At 36.6% G+C, this 16,871-nt stretch overlaps 1 protein-coding gene across 1 annotated transcript in view; it reads right to left on the reverse strand.

Annotated features, from left to right (window-relative positions):
* CWF19L2 (CWF19 like cell cycle control factor 2) overlaps positions 1-16,871 on the reverse strand; it is a 58,895-nt gene that overhangs the window by 26,901 nt on the left and 15,123 nt on the right. The window contains exons 7-10 of the mRNA XM_063394583.1: positions 16,668-16,783; positions 15,631-16,361; positions 9,589-9,682; positions 6,687-6,776 (exon numbers count right to left, since the gene is read on the reverse strand). Of these exons, the coding sequence (XP_063250653.1) occupies positions 6,687-6,776; positions 9,589-9,682; positions 15,631-16,361; positions 16,668-16,783 (1,031 nt within the window). The remainder of the gene's footprint in view (positions 1-6,686; positions 6,777-9,588; positions 9,683-15,630; positions 16,362-16,667; positions 16,784-16,871) is intronic.

A 16,871-nucleotide genomic window follows, 5' to 3' on the forward strand; every position in this document is an offset into this window, starting at 1 on the left:
TAACACAGTAATGGGATTTTTAAAAGGTTTTACAAGATCAGAAAGTTGGACTGCCATAATTAGGCCCTTATGTTTAACAGTAAAGAGAGCATTAGAAAATCTAAGGCAGGCTGCAACACAGAGGTGAACTATTCTACAGAAGAGCACCTGCATCAGGCAGTGTTTGGTTTGTGTGTAAACCAAGCACGAGACTAAAAAAACCCCAAAACCTCCAAATCAAGGAAAAGAATTAGGTCTCTATGCTTTCTTCCTGCCAGTAAGTGAGTGACAACAGTTAATAACAAAGTATGTTTAAAACTTCATTTGTTCTTATTGATATAAAGTCAGTTGCCCCTTAAAATTCAGCAATTCTTTGTTCTTATATTACAAAAACATTATTTTGGCTAAACTATTTACTACTCAGAATAAGCAGTTTATTAATCCTTATTAATCTCCTCTTTAGAATGAATGCCTCTGATCAGCCCTGCATGCAGAAATCTATTTCTGCTCGGTACTTATTTTCTTAGAGCATCTTTAAGATAGGGTGATCAGAATATCATCTCTTGAGCAGAATGGCCACACAAACAAAAATCTAAAGTCAAATTCAGTAAGAGTCATACTGCCAGTCTGAGGAAGTAAAACTGGAACCAGTAACATGTAACCTACAGCAGAGCAGCTTGTAAAAAGCTCTAAATATTCAGTTTGATACTTGTTAGCTACACTTTGAAATGGTTAGTCACTTAGTTACATCAATGAGCCATTGTAGGCATGAGATGTAAGAAAACTTGTAAAAAATGTAATGACTGGATGGCTTGTTTTTACAGCAAGAACATCTGACACAAAACATATATATTCAGACCATGAAAAAAGAGAAGTATTGCAGCATGTTGGTTCTTAAGTCCACAGATTTCTATTTCATCTTATCAACTGATTTATCAACACAGTGAAAGGGTAAATATAGCAGTAAAAATACGTAGAAATTGAACATGTTGGGAGGAAAACAGAGCCAGAAAAAATGACACCATCAGTTACAAGTGCTGCATGGCACTTAGTTAAGGTTTCTGTCTCTGGCGTGAAAGCATACTTGGAAGTTTTTGTATTCTCATTTAGAAATCTTAGAAGTTTTAGCCATTCTGCCCTTTTATACTTTTTAGATGTACTGAAATTGTAAGATATTTTACATTGTTTAGTAACTGATATAATTTCTCCAACATGTTTTAATTGCAAAAGTAATTAAAACAAAAAAAAACACCAAAAATTAAAACAAAAATTAAAACAAAATTTGCAATTTTCTACAAATTACATTCAGGAAGATAAAACACTTTGTCCTAGTATGTCTTTGTCTGAAATAATTGTGTAATCCCCTCTTACTGACATCAACAAGACTGTTCAGGAAACAGACTAATCAATAACAGCACATACCAATTATTTTTTTAGAAGTATGCACTAATGATATGAAAGCTGTTCTGCAGAAGTATATCCCCTTCATTACTGCGTGTTACATTTAGAGCTAGTCAAGTCTGTATGGAAAACACAAACTTTTGCTGAAGGAAGAATGGCACAGCCATCTTGCAGACAAGATTCAAGTGTGATGGAACAGCAGGAATCAGGAATTATGATGAGCTGAAAACATCTGAGAGTAAACAGGCCATGAGCCATCTGTTGCTGTATCTCCCCACCATCTGAAGTTCCAAATAAAATCTCAGATTTTTACTGTGCATTTAGTGAGGATCATTAATCCCCAGCCTTCTAGTTTTTATACAAGTGTCTCAGCTATACTTCTCTGCAAAACAATTTTAAATAATTTTAAAGGATTCTTTAAATATGGTAAGTTTGTAAGCATTCCTACAGCTGTATTTAGGTTCTGCACTGGTTAAGTCAGAATGAAAGTTATGAAAACATATTACTGGTAAATTCTGACAACCAAATATTTTCATTGCAGAAAAATATCTGTCTTTATAGTCTCAATCACCAAACCTAAAATTAAATATCCTGGCAAACCTGCAATTTTGAGTGTTAATTTTCAGGATAATTTGGCTTATGCTTTCTTTGTGCTTGTTTAGCACTGGCTTGGTTTTTTTTAGATAAAAAATCCCCACACATCAGAAGAACTGATTTTCCTTCCTTCTTTCACTTCCTACTGTGAAGTACTAATAACTATCTAAATTTTGTGTGTATACACACATATACACAAACACACACATACACACACACACACACACACCACCTTACTTCCAGATAATTGTCTTTCTCCAAGGAATCACTGTCATTTTTAAGCTATTTTTTTAACAGATCAATCTTGAAAACATATGAAAAATAAACATACATTCTTGTTTTCCTCATCATCATTACCGGAACCAATAGAACATTATTTCAGGTTTGTTCCACAACTGGTTCCTCTCAGCTACTTAACTTCTAATGTCACATGATTTACTTGTATCAGAATAGTAACTGCACAGCAAATCATTTCTCTGGATAAAGATCCAGCATGTTCCATCCTGTCTCTCTTAATGCACAACTATATACAATGGGATGCAATTTTATGGAATCAGAGAATATTGAGGAAGGGATCTTTAGGATGGTCTAGTCTCAACCCCGCTGGCCATAGGCAGGGACACCTCCCACTAGACCAGGCTGCTCAAGGCCTTGTCCAACCTGGCCTTGAACACTGCCAGGACTGGGGCATCCACAACCACTCTGAGCAACCTGTTCCAGTACCTCACCACTCTTGCAGTAAAAAAATATTCTTCCTAATATCTAAGCTAAATTTCACCTTTTTCAGTTTGTACCCATTACTCCTTGTCTTACCACCACAGTTCCTAATGAAGAGTCCCTCTCTGACTTCCCTGTAGGCCCCCTTCAGACAAGTAGGATTTGAGATTTAAGCCAAGCTGTTTTATTCAGTTTCTTTTCTAAAATCCAGTGTTTGTTCTTCAAAAAGAATTTAAAAAATATTATTTATATTGAGCTAGTTTCCCTGGAATTCCCTCTCAGTCTGCAGTCTAATGAATCTCAGGAATCCAAATTAAACACCAGACCTTCAATATATCAAAATTTGTCTTCAGATAGAAGGTGTTGGAAACATAATCAACCTTATTACTTATACTAAAGAAAATAATCAAATAAAAATAGCAGAAGCACTTGAAGTACATGGAGTTCCTAATATTATGAAGGTTTTCACTAAAAGATGAGCCCCACTTACACCATAAAACTCACTAAACTAACATCTTCCTGCACCATAAATCTTTTCCACTTGAGAAGCACAAGCAATAGTCTGGAGTCTGTTACTCTTACAGATGCAACAGGTAGCCTAGGAAAGGTTTTCTCCTTTCAAGCAGCACCAGGTCAGCCATTATAAAACGAAATGCTGTGCCTGCCAAAATTCAGGTCTTAGTCTACGGATATCTTCTATGCCCAAGAGGCTTCACAGAAGCACTGAATACTCTACAGTAGAAAAACACTCGTACTAGACCAAAGGCTGAAGGACTTCCACAGAAAATTCAGTTATTCAAATGAAGATTTTATGTGATTAAATAATTCATATTTCCCCTACATATTCTCAAATGCATAACAAAAAAGCCTATAGCTGTTTCTACTTTTCAGAACTCTCTTCTTTTAAGTAATCAGTGACACTATATCCTACTATGTTATTCTGCTTAAAGTACCACCTTCCAGCTTTCATTCAATTTTGTATTGATTTTGTCTTTCAAATGCAATTCATCATTATTGAAAACTGTCTCTAGGATTTATTTGCTCAGCAGAGACTACTTTCTGTTTCCTGCATACTAATTATGTTCTATGGAATGCAGAAAAAAAGCTTAGGGTTGAGAAGCTTTTCTTCTAACACATACTTCATTTGGGTTTGAAAACAGTTTTAAAAGATGCATACTCTTATACTATATTCATCCACTACCATGTTGTTGGACTAGATGTTCGCAATAAGTCCCTTCCAAAGGATATATTCTATATTCTGCCTCTTCCTCATTTAAATTTTTACGTTCCAATCTTTGGAGTAGCAAAACCCACTGCGAATTATGTGCCTCAAAGGAGTGCTAATGTTTCAGATATGGTTTGTTAAAAAAAAATACTGAATAAAAGTATAAATTACATCAGTTGTGACTGGCACTGACAATGGCAGAGGTGACAGTCTCATAACCAGTGTAATAAAATCTAGAGTTGTGTAGCACTTTCAGAACAGACATAAAAACCATATTTAAGAAGTAAACTATGAACACATGGAAGTTGTTTTCTAACTGCTAAAGTCTCCACAACTTTCTGCTGTCTCCTTATATTCAATAGGTATCATTTTCATCATCTATCCCAACTCAGAAACCCTATGGTACAGCCTTCTCTTAACACAGTTTTACTAGCACTTAAAGTGCACCCTTGCTTTCTCAAAATGCCCAAATTAGACAATAAGTATCTGAAAATAAGCATAATTTAACTCTATCCCAAGTGAAATCAAAAGTTGTTGGATTTCCATAGACCCTGAAGGTTGCCTCCTTCTCAAATTTAAAGACAAAACAAGCACAATCTAAATGAGGACAAAGCATTCCAGTACAATACCCGAATTCCATTAACAAATAATTTAACTGTATTCATACTAAAGTTAATAGGGTTACATACTTAAGGCAGTCTGCAGTGAACAACAGAGGGGTTCTACCCAAGCTGAGACTTCATGAAATACATCAGCTGAGAAACAAAACATTTTTAAACTCCAGACATCAGGTTTTGAAAATTGTGCTTTACAACCATTTTTGAGATTGCTTGGGGTAGAATTCTTGTCTAAGTAAAAAAAAATAACAAAACTAGTCACTAAGGCACACTGTAAAATCTGTATTTGCCTCTACTCTCACTTACAAACAAAATAAAATTATATAAAATTAAAATAGGATTTAAGCTAGCACTTTATAGTCCCTTCACTCTGAGTTTCTTGATCACTTTAAGCCAGAATAAACCAGCAACTCTGTCAAAAGAATTGATCTGTCCTCTGTAAAAACCCCAGCCATTCATACACCCCCTTATACAAGCATAAGTCTTCACTCAGTCACACAGGGAACAGAATTGGGAAATTGATTTATGTCCAATTAATTAAGAAAAAAAACTTCCTAGGGAGATGCATTTGAAATTGTCTTCACTGCTTCCTGATTTATCTCCCCAGCTCTCCCAACAGAAATTGAAATACGGCAAAGCCACATTTTAGGACCTCTCAGCACGACACTGGCCATGCTGGTCCGCAGAAGCAGAGACAGAACTGCTAAAACAAAATGCTTCATTTGTTTGTTACTGGTAATGGAGGCAAAGCTATGAAACTTTGGGATCACAAGGATATCCATTTGGAAAACCACTGCTGTGGAAAGTGCTTCAGGTACCTCCCTTGCAATACACCTGGCTGAGGTGGCTGGGGCTGGTGCTGGGGTGGTCTATGGCACAGAAAGGCTGAGTGATGCAGGGTCAAACACACCTTCATAAATCAGCCTCCTCTGGGTTATGGGATGGGCTGCTGAGACAGACAGTGAAACACAGCTGCCCCTGATACACAGGAGAACCAAACATATCCTGCTTGTGTCCCAGTAGTCAAAACCAATTCAAAGCTGTAAAATCAATAAGAACACCCTGGTGTCACTAAGTGCCTTGAGCAGAGCAACTGTGAGCTCTGCTGGACTTCTGACACTCCAACCCCACATAATACAGACTATAAGATGCCAGGAAAGAGGCACGGGCAAGGCATATTCATAAATACTTACATTTGGTAATTTTGCAATGACTGTTAGTTGCAAAAACATTCTAATTAAAAATTAAGATAAAAATCAGAATATGGTTGAAGACCTGACCAAAATGGTTATCCGTAACTCAGTATCTAAGGAATAGGTCCACCAACATTTCTCGGGTCCACCCACAACACACTCTTTACTTCCCAGTTTTAAAATATGAATGGATTTTTTCCACATATGAAAAACATGCCAAAGAACTGCACTGCAATGAAGCAGAGTCTACCTACACAGAGCTTTTGTAATTTTAAATTCTTGTGAATTCAGGGTGTGAGACTTAAATACTATCATCACAAGGTAGTCAGCAGAGGCCACACATTATAATTCAGTTTAGTTTGTCTTTTAAAGACTGAACAAATACTAGTTTATGTATCAGGTTTGACATAAAGCCTTTCTGGACAAAAAAAAAAGTTAGTGCTTTTCAAACTCAACTCACTAGCAGCTGAATTTTCACTGTATAGTGAAGGGTCAAATTGAACAAGAATATTAGTTTTTGCCTGAAAGTTTCCTCTCCATCATGAGAAAAGAGCTCATAACTTAAGATATTAACCCTATTTCCTTATATCAGTGTTGGTGCAGGAGAAGCTTTCTTACATTTCTTTAACATCACCCTTCAAAAGGAGTAATATTTAAAGTGCCAGCTTCTTCAGAGACAGCAGTTATGTAACAGTCAGTTCATATCAGTTTCATTTTTAATGAAAGGTATATACACTTGCTGAGGAAATATTATGAGTAAAAAAACCCAATGAATTTGCTAAAAGTACCATGGAGAAAGTTTTGTTTACCAACAAAAAGTACAATTCAATTTGGACACTCACTCACCTGAAGTCACACTTCCTAATGTTCCTAAGTACATCTGATGTTCTCTAACTCAGCTGCTACCTGTATGATAGCATTGTGTTAGTGCAAAGAAAAGGGAAATATTTTTCCACTTACCTCTCTGGCAGCCTTTGCTGGAATCTGTCCTTGAGTCTCTCTCAACTTGCGAGCACTGTCAAGTTCTGCTTGAAGTTGTGAAGCTAAATCCTTCAAAGAAAGTGACAGTACTTCATTAGTTTAACTATCTTAAACTTTCAGATTAACTATTCATTTCATGTTTTGTGTTTTGATGCAACATTTTAAACTCTAATGACACAAAACACTAAAGAAACCATGTCAATATAATTAACAAAACTCTTTATAGGATATAACATGAAAAAAAAAGTTCAGAATAGAGGCATCTGAAGTATAGAGAAAAGTATTGCCTTTAAAAGACCAGAAAATGTATTCTTAAACATTATTAAGTTCTACTAATAAATGCTTTGCATAACTAAGCATAGATATTACTTTACGTAGAGGACGCTAAATAAGGAAGCCTAAACACATTATACCCTTTTTTTTTGTTGTACACACACACCTTTGCACACATACATCAGCTCTATGGGTCTAGGGAAATATCTCTCAGAAATTTTTGCTATGAAGTTTCGTATCTCTCTACTCTCCATGTCCAACTTCTGCACTTCAGACCTTATTTTGAAAATTAAAATTTACAAGAGGTAGAAAATAAGAACTGTTTACAGTCTTCTGCAAATTGGTTTTGATGCTCCTGCTCTCTTATCCATCAGCCTATTAACTAAATACAAGCATTTCAAAATATTCTGGATTGCTAGGAACTGCCATCTTATCAACCTATAAAGCATAGAACCATTTATATATACTCTAATCCCTCTGCCAGTTTCATTGATTGGTCTCCAACCATCATGCCCACACTTGCCATCCCAAAATTAAGTCATTTGATCAACACCAGGCAGCAAATCAGTAACAAAAACAGATTCAGAATTCATTTGGCCCATATGGCCAACCTCAAGCTCCAGTCACCAGGACATGCTGTTACATAACCATGTGTTCTGGTGTGTGGGGATGAACTTGCTTTAAAAAGCTGCATTTTCAATTTGATTAGAGAAAGACCATGAAAAATATTTAAAATGCTACAAAGCTATAATATGTTATATATATTACATTAGCTATTTTATTATTTAAACTGTCGTTGCTTGATTTTAGTTTGTTTTAAACTAGGTTGATTCAGAGTGCATATATAGAAAACTGTATATATAAAAATAGTAATAAAATTGTAGTACTGGTTTCTGCCACATGATTTGGGTCAAAACAAAACGACAGAACATTAAATGAATTACATCCTCTCCACAGAATACATGTATATTTTTCATGAAATCACTTGCATTCAGTTTCTATCAGGTTGAAAAGAAAACAGCCAGATTTGTGCCCAAAGCTTTGTTTAGGCAATGCTACTGAAATTGAGCAGCATCAGAAAAAAAAGTTTACAAAATTTTGCTGCTTTCCATGAGTCTTTGGAAGACCTTCCCCTCCCCACTACTTTAGCAACTAGTGTACAGATGGCTTACACTATACCAGTCCCTCACAAACCTATCATACAATCACTTTCATAAACATATTTTCCTCACTAGTGTATGTTTTTTTGGTATTAACTAAGAAAACTAGAGACTAACATATGGACACATCTATTTAAATCATTTAACACTACACCTTAGTGGGAAATACATTGCTTCAAGTTGCTTTTCATTCACTTTTGAAGCTAATAACATTTAAAATGGACAGGATTTCTAGAGAAGATACTGCTGTTCAAATGTTTAAAGCTACATATCCACATCTATGTCTAAAGTCTGTGGAAAAAGAATTCATAACATAAAATTGGTTTGAAAAGATTTATTTTCTCCTTAAAAATTTTGAATTATCTGATAGGTGTTTTAACAAAGATCAATACCATGTCCTGGTCCAGCAATAACGACAAAACAGACTTAAACTTTTCACAAATCAAAGAATAAATACCCCTTGAGAAATATTAACTAACCACTTGGAGACATGTTTTATATATTACTATAAATAAGCATTTATTATTTCTTAAAGATGCAGATTTTGCTGCAAATATGTCACAAGAGGCAAACTAAACAGGTGCAGTAAATATTAATCTTAAAAAATACAAAAGTCCACAGTGATACTGTTTGCTTCTAAAAAACATGAAAATAGTTCATTAAGAGCAGCTATTCAGAGCCAAGCACTTGAAAAACACAGCTAAATAACTAACAGACTCTGACCTTGTTATAACTAAAACTTCCAGACAGCACTACTGAAAGGAATTAACTCATTATAGCCATGTTTAATGTAAGAAATCAAACACATAAACTTCCAAATTTAGTTTTGCACAAGAGTGAAATTCTTGTTCCTTCAGGTAGCTGGCTGAAACAAGGCACATTAAATGTGCAGCTGTTTCTCCCAGCTCCACAGACCAACCTCAACCAGGGCAGCACCACAAGGCATTCCACAGCTGTTCCCAGTGCAGAGCTGCTTGCAATGGCATATGCTATTCTTTTCAATTTTACAATATCCATTTCATAATTAATAAGTCTGCTTATACAGCAGAGCTATGGACCACAAGCACCTGCTTGCAACAAAGCTGATGAAATAAGTAAAGCTCCCGACAGTTCACCTTGTAACAAAGATAGGGAGCTTTGTAGTTTTCACTTGCTCCCTTTTTTATAAAAGACAATAAACACTATAAAAAGGGTAGAGAACAACTGGTTCTAGATATGCTGCTTATCCTAAAAAGCCTGGAGACCTGAATCCTCTGCTTTAGTCTATAAACTATTGTGTTTAAAGGAGTAATTACTGTCAAAGCAGTATCTTCAAATCCTATAAAATTTTTCAAGTCTTTATTTGCTTGAATCAATACCCTTAAAAAAACACAAAACACCACAATTCAATCCTTGTGAGCTTTGAAGAAAAACTGCAGTAAATCATGACATTTTTTCACAGCCATTACCGTGTCTCCCATGAGTTCTGCTTTCACAATCCTCGCTCCCAGTCTGTTCATCTCCTCCTCACTAAGGACCCGAGGCGCCTCATCCTTGGATGATCTGTAAAACACAGCTGCACTAAAGCCACAGAAAACAGTGCAGCATTCGCCTGTGTGGTTAAGTATGATAAGCCTACTACACTTGTACACATGCTTCTACTGGCAAAATAATTGAAAATGACATATTATAGAAATGTATTTGCAGACAGAAGTTGACAAGGACTCTGAAACTGAAGACCTTGAATAAAATTTTTATGAGATTTGTTTCCTTTTACTTTTGAGATCAACTCAAATGAAAAGCACTATCTATGAACATTTTCCCAGCATGAAAAAACAGTCAAGAGTCAGTAGCAGGTAAATGCAGGAAAAAACCAGGGGAAAGAGAAACAGAGTTATTTTAACCCCCTCTTATTTCTGGCTTCGGACTTGCTTTTACTTCTCAGCTTCTGCAAAATCACCCATTTCTGAGTTATTCTGTTTGTCAAATGGCCTTCCACCTCTTGAAAATCACTTATTTTTCCCATATTTATCTGCTCACAGTACAATCTTTGCATCTGTGTTCACAGTACCATCTTTGCATCTGAATATGTTATGGCTGACACAGTAAAATTTCCATGGAAAATTAACAGGTACCATTTTTAAAAACATGAAGTCTCCCTAGGGAAGTCACAGCTGGTAATAAAGAGTACTATACCTTAATGTTAATATTAAAAACTTAGCATATGACCTTTTTATGATATATTTATTAAATAAAGACTCCAAGAAATACTGCAAAGAGGCATCAAGTAAGTTTGGCTCTTGTTCTCTGACCCTATGAAAGACTAAAAACAAGTAATTCTAGAAATAAAATATCTAATACAAAAGATCCACAAGAGTACAGTTATGATATTGGTTCCTGCTGTTAGAGAGAGAATTCCCTCACTAATTTATATGGTTAAACCCTGTAGGATTTGAAGAACAGGGAATCTTTGAAAATGGTGACCTCTTTAAGCACCAGATCTCCCCAGTCCTGAGAAAATTACGGAAGTTGCTTTTCTTCATTTTCAAGATGTCCACCCAATCTAAACCTCCAAAACTCAGTAGAAATTACTTTAATTTCACCAGAAACAAAACATTCAAAGATTATGTTCCCATTTTTCCTTAAGCTGTATCTTTCAAAGCAAGGCAGACTACTTCAGAAAAGGGAACAAACGGTGTTTATTAATTCATGTATGCTTTTTTTAAGTGGTGCTAGTGCTTGAATCATTGTCTGAACTTTTTGAGACTTGAGTAATTGTTGTGATTTGCTTTTTATCTTGTCTCAAATTAAACTCTGAAGCAGTCACATTATTAAGTGTGACTTCCAGCAAACAATAGCTGATGGACTTTTCCATTAAGGAGAGATCCCTTGGACATCCAATCAGCACTTTTAATTAACCTGTGTCATAACTGTCCAAAACACTTTGATTTATAGGCTGAAGAAACTTCCTCTGTGCTTTAGAAAAGATAAAATTTAAAAGCCATACTTTCAGCATGAGAGATGAGGGACCGAACTGGCAACACCTATTAATTCAAGCCTTCACCTCAAAGATTTGCTTTTTGTGATTGACAACACTACCAAGAGAGTACATGTAGTCTTGAAAGTCTTGAAACTTTAAGAAGAAAAAGAAAGCAGCAGCTTATAAATTACTCTCAACAAATACCTACTGCAGATATCCAAACCTAAATTGCTCTAAAAGCCAGAATTTTCTACAAAATACATTTTTTTTAAAAATAAATAAATAAAAATACTTCTGACCGCAGGAAACAGGAAGGCAGGTTACTCACTACTTCAAAATGCACAGAACCTCAGGAGTTAAGAAGTCATCTTAGAAGAACTTGGAAATAAGTTATGTCAATAAGCAGAGGCTACATAGTTTTGCCAGCCTAAGTTATCTCCACTTTACTAATGAGTCAGCTTAGTAATTGCATTGGCTAAGAAATATGATTAAAATATCAAAGAAGATGCACAATTGGGTTTAACAGTACCAGCACAGAAAACACATGCAAAAGAAAATACCAGCTGAACAGTTTCTACATCTAGTTCTCTTCTATGAGGAAAAGAATTAACTTTTCTATCATAATAATTGAATTCTTTGACCTTGGGCAAGTAAACCACTTCCGCACATAATCTCATTTCCCAAAATTTGCAGCTTTGTCCAGTTACAATTACCATTGCACTTAGTAAATGTGGCAGTTCAAAAAAAGTTACTGTTTTTGTACCTGCAACCAAAAAAAGTGAATTATTTCACCAAAAAAAAAAAAAAAAAAAAAAAAAAAAAAAAAAAAAAAAAAAAAAAAAAAAAAAAAAGAAAAAAGAAAAAAGGATTGAAAAGAGTAGCTGCTTCTTTGAAGAAAATGAGCCAATGGTATCACTAACTTCTACCTATTGACTACTACGTCTGGGTGGATGGGATGGAATTTATTTTTTCCATAGCAATGGGGTGGTGCATTTTCCTCCACACTGTGCCCAGCCCACCGCTTCCCAGGACATTCTGCAATCCCAGGAATCCCTGTTATGCTTTGGCCTTGGTGGACCACTGAAGTATCCCTTGACTGTAGCAGGAACTCTTGCCAGGCTAAGGTGGGAGCACACCGCCCGCACCAGAACTCCTGGTGCCTGCCACAGTGAGGAACAAAGGCAGAAACACTCAGTCAGCCCCGGCAGCCTCTGATCATTACTCACATGAACCACAGTCTGAGTGAACAGTAGCACTGCTACTGGAATTTTCCAAATTCCAGTGACTGAGCCGGGCTGTGGCCAGGATGTAAATTTACTGATGACTGCAGCCCAGCATGCTGTGCCCCCACAGACAGCTGTGCTCTGTGAGGCCCTCTGAGCTCTCCCAGACTCCAGTGGGCAGCGCCAGCATTGCACTGAGTGCGACACCTCTCAGAACTCACCGACTCTGCAGTCTGCAAAGACTACAGCACCGTCAGAGAACGATGAAAAGGAGACCTGGGCTGAAACACTCCACTCCTTGGGGCTCAACTCCTGATTGCTGATAAATTCCAATACATTTGAAGTATTTCACTCAATTCAAGAGGAACTCTTAACAGGCATTTTTAATTTATTACATATATATATTTATACACATTTATACACTTCTATCCCTATATATCTCTTTTTGTCCATGTGCATGCATGTGTGAATCAGATACCTTACAGCAAGTAGAGTTTGAATGCTGCAATCTCAGATCTATAACTGTCACTGCTGTGATTGTAGTAAATCCTATTGACTCACTATATAAATGTTAAATTAGTCAATTATTAAGTATTGCTAAAATCTTGTGATTCATCTTAAAACTGTAAATAAGCTCAGACTGCTGCTATATCAGAAGCCATGTAAAAATTTTACCTGTGGTGAACTGATACTTTTACAACATCATACTAAGATCACCTCTTGCTGATACCTTGGACAGTGTTTCTTCAGGTGATCTAATTAATTACAGACGTAATCCTTGACATGTAAACTGTTGATCAGGTCTGAGACAAAGATTGGACCTAGCTACACCTAAGCTCCATCAGGAGTTTAGAAAGGAAGGGTCTGCTCAGAACCTTGTGACTCAGTGGAAGGGTCCTCCTAACCCTTTTGTGCCTTCAGACTCTGTGTAAAACATTCTAAATCAATTTTAACTCAGTTTTCCTTTATGTGTTTCATTCATGTAATAAATAATAGAGTGAAACCTACCACCAAACCTTGTTAAGTCCCATTTTTATGACTTCTATAGATTTATATTAAAATCGTATTATTTTTGCTGATACCGTAGATGGTGACTCTTTGAGCCACTCTAAACCACTCATCAGTTATGACCAGCAGCCCCTCTGTGCTGGATCTCTCTGGAGACAGTGCCAATAACACAGCAGTGCTTTGGCCGTTGCTCACACAGCCTCAAGGCTTTCTCTGGCTCTCACTGTGCATCCCCAGCAAGCAGGCTGGAGTGAGCAGAGCCTTTGGGAGGGGCCACAGCCAGGACAGCCAAAGTGGCCAAAGGGCTATTCCATGCTACATAATGTCATGCCCAACAAAAAAAGCCTGGAGAGAGCAGCCTTTCCAAAGTCCCTTCTGCTTAAAAACTGGTTGGGTATCAGTCTGCTCATGGGAGGTGGTGAGGGACTGACTGCCTTCGTATCACATGTTGTTATCCCTTTCCCTCACACATTAAATCGCCTTTATCCAATAATGATTTCTTCTCCCTTTTGCTCTTCTGGTTTCCCTCTGCAGGAGTGAGAATGAGCAAGCAGCTGGGATGTGCTTAGCTGCTTGCTGGAATCAACACACCACACACACAAGGAACAACCAGCTCCACACCTTCCACCCCATCCCCACACCCCAAAGGCAGGCAGGAACCAACTGTGGATTGTGCAGACCTTGTACCTGAACAAAGTCATGAACAAACCAGGACTCAACACGTGAGGAAGTCTCATAGGCTTCAGTTCAGACACACCATGGATCATTCTAACCAGACATTTATAAAGTGCATTTAACTGATAAACACCAGGCACTTCAGTGCAATAACTAGTGGGGCAATATGTAGGAGAAGAAAAAGGATCATTAAATTTGAATGTCTCGTATATCCTGGGTTTAATGCTACCAGATCATTTCTTCAGAGTAACTAAAACAACTATAAAAACATACTTCTCATTTTCCAGCAAAATAGCACCTAGGCAAACAATAAAATAAACAATAAAATAAGATGTGACAAACACTTATGAATGGGACATAGTGAGTACAAACTAGTCATGCCAGAATGTGGAACTGCTCCTGCTATGACTTGTACTCAAGCTCACACTTTGAAAAAAGAAACAGATTAAGTGAACATCATGAAAATAATTTCTATTTTTGCTATCAATGAAAGTTCAAATTTCAATGGCTTCTATCAAAGTATAGCAAATAAAATCTGGAAAAAATACCCAACATACAAAAAAAAAAACTGTGTAGACTAAGATGCCTGTTTGTGGTTAGTCATGCAGTACTCATTAATGCACATTTTTTCTTTGGAAACACACTATGAGGTATATAAGTGCTACATGTAGGAATAATTATAAATAAAATAAATGCTTCATAACCCTGCTATAAGAAGTTTTTTCTGCAAGTAACTGACATAAACATACAAGAAAGGAGGAATTATATTTGATCATATTTCATTAAATGCTTTTTCAACCAAATCATATCATTCTTCTTACATACTCCAACCAGGCATATTTACTTGTTCAGCTTTCCCAAGCAATTAAATAAAATCACTCTGACTCTAAAATACTTCTGCACATGCCTACAAATTACTGGAAATATCTGAAAGGAAGGATTCATAGTAACAATCACATTAGTCAAGCCACTGGAAGAACCAGCAAGCTGCTGCTACTGGAGAACAGGAGGCCTTGAGCAGAGCAAGAGGTCAGTTCTCTACAACTTACTTGTCTGAACACCCCTCCTTACTATTCTCCATTCTCTCACAAAAGCCAGTCATGGACAATTAAATTCCTGCTGCCTATTAAGTTTGTGTTTCCTTTCCCACTTCTATTAATGCCTCCTCTTCAACACAGAAAATGCACTTTCTATTAAGTACCTTCTACTATTTTTCATATGCTACTATTTTAGCATATGGGCTCATCTCACAAGTGGCAAACCTATCCCTGCTGTATTAATTATTTCAGTTTTTAGTCAGCATTTTCTAACGTTTCAAGATTGTATTTTATAAATTCAATGACTGTTAAGATATTTTGCAGGTTTTTTTGCCTAAGAGACCAATTTTACTGCAGTGTGAACTAACATTAGAAAGAAGCAGAAAATAACCTATCATTAGCAATTCTCAAATGTGCTGAGGAGACAGATCAGGTCAGGGATGTTCACCACTTCTGCTTAACTTACTTCTTAGCTGGAGGCCAAGACTCCTCCTCCAAACTAAAGAGATCTGATATAATCAGTGCTTATACTGTCAAAAAGGAGATACAGCTTTTTTAATAACACAAGTAAATATGTTCATAAAATACCTAGAGGATGATGTTTTACTGTCAGATAAAATCTGTTTCCTCTCAGGGGTATCGCTTGCGTGCTCCTGTCGCGACTTCTCTTTTTCATCACTCGGAGTTCTTTTCCAACTTTTGCCATCAATTTGTTCCCTAGTACTCGATGATTTTTGATCAGATTTTAATTTCTCATTGCTATCTTCTCTGTGGGTTTTGGTCCACAGTGCAGTATCCTCGCCAGGTTTCTGGAACCGGCTGTTCAAAGAGCTCTGGGCTGAGTCCTCCTTGGAAGAGGACTGCTTTAGCCTGGAGTCTCTGGGTGCACTGTACAATGTTAAATCATCTTCAGAGGGTTTCAAAAATTTGTGTTTCAAGTTGCTTAGAGATGAACTCTTTTCCTGATTTCGTTTTTCACTGCAGTATTTTTCTGCTTTGGAGCTGTAGCCCCTTAATACTGAGTCCATGCTACTGCGTCCACATTCCTGTTCTGCTCTTGACACATCTCTTTTGTGACCCTTGTCTTCCTGCATCCACCCCTTGCCATACTTCTCCCTGGAATAGCCCCCAAACATGTGTCTGTTTCTGTCATCTTCCTCTCGTGTTGCCTTTTCAATATGCTCTTCTTTCTTGTCTTTCTTCTCCTTCTCACTTTCTGAATAGTCAGTCTTCTTCCATCTTCCACTTCTATGATAATTTTCCTTTTTGGATGCAGCTCTTTCGGCTTCTTCTAATCGTGACTGAAATATCTCCACTGACTAAAAGAAAGAACAAAAAACATCACAGCATTTTAAGGCCATGGGGTATTGTGGAAGTATTTAAATTTGCTATAAGATCCCATCATTAAAACATTTAACAAGAAAAAAATATAAAAGGCTGGATAGCTTTAAACCCTTCATCACTTGAGAGAAGCTTCAGATGCTGTTTTTTCCTGCTTCTTTTCACATATCTTTACTCATTAAGTATACTTAATACTTTACTCATTAAGTACTTGTGCCTTTATATGAAAGAAATCTTTTCCAAGCATCTACTAGGATGAAGAAAATTTAATTGAAGATCCTTACCCCGTATCTCTCAGCTACAATTTCCTCAAAATTTCGCTTCTCTCTCTCAGCCTGCTCCTTCATCCTTTGGTATGATTTTCGCAGCCAGCTTAGTCCAGCATCTTCTACCACAGTAACTAAAATAGAAAACAATGAGAGGTTGTAGTTTTACATCTCAAGTAACTATTCCTATTTAACCTTATTCTATATATGACATTAAAGTTT

Source organism: Prinia subflava, chromosome 3 (assembly GCF_021018805.1).
Source record: "Prinia subflava isolate CZ2003 ecotype Zambia chromosome 3, Cam_Psub_1.2, whole genome shotgun sequence".
NCBI classification, from domain to species: domain Eukaryota; kingdom Metazoa; phylum Chordata; class Aves; order Passeriformes; family Cisticolidae; genus Prinia; species Prinia subflava.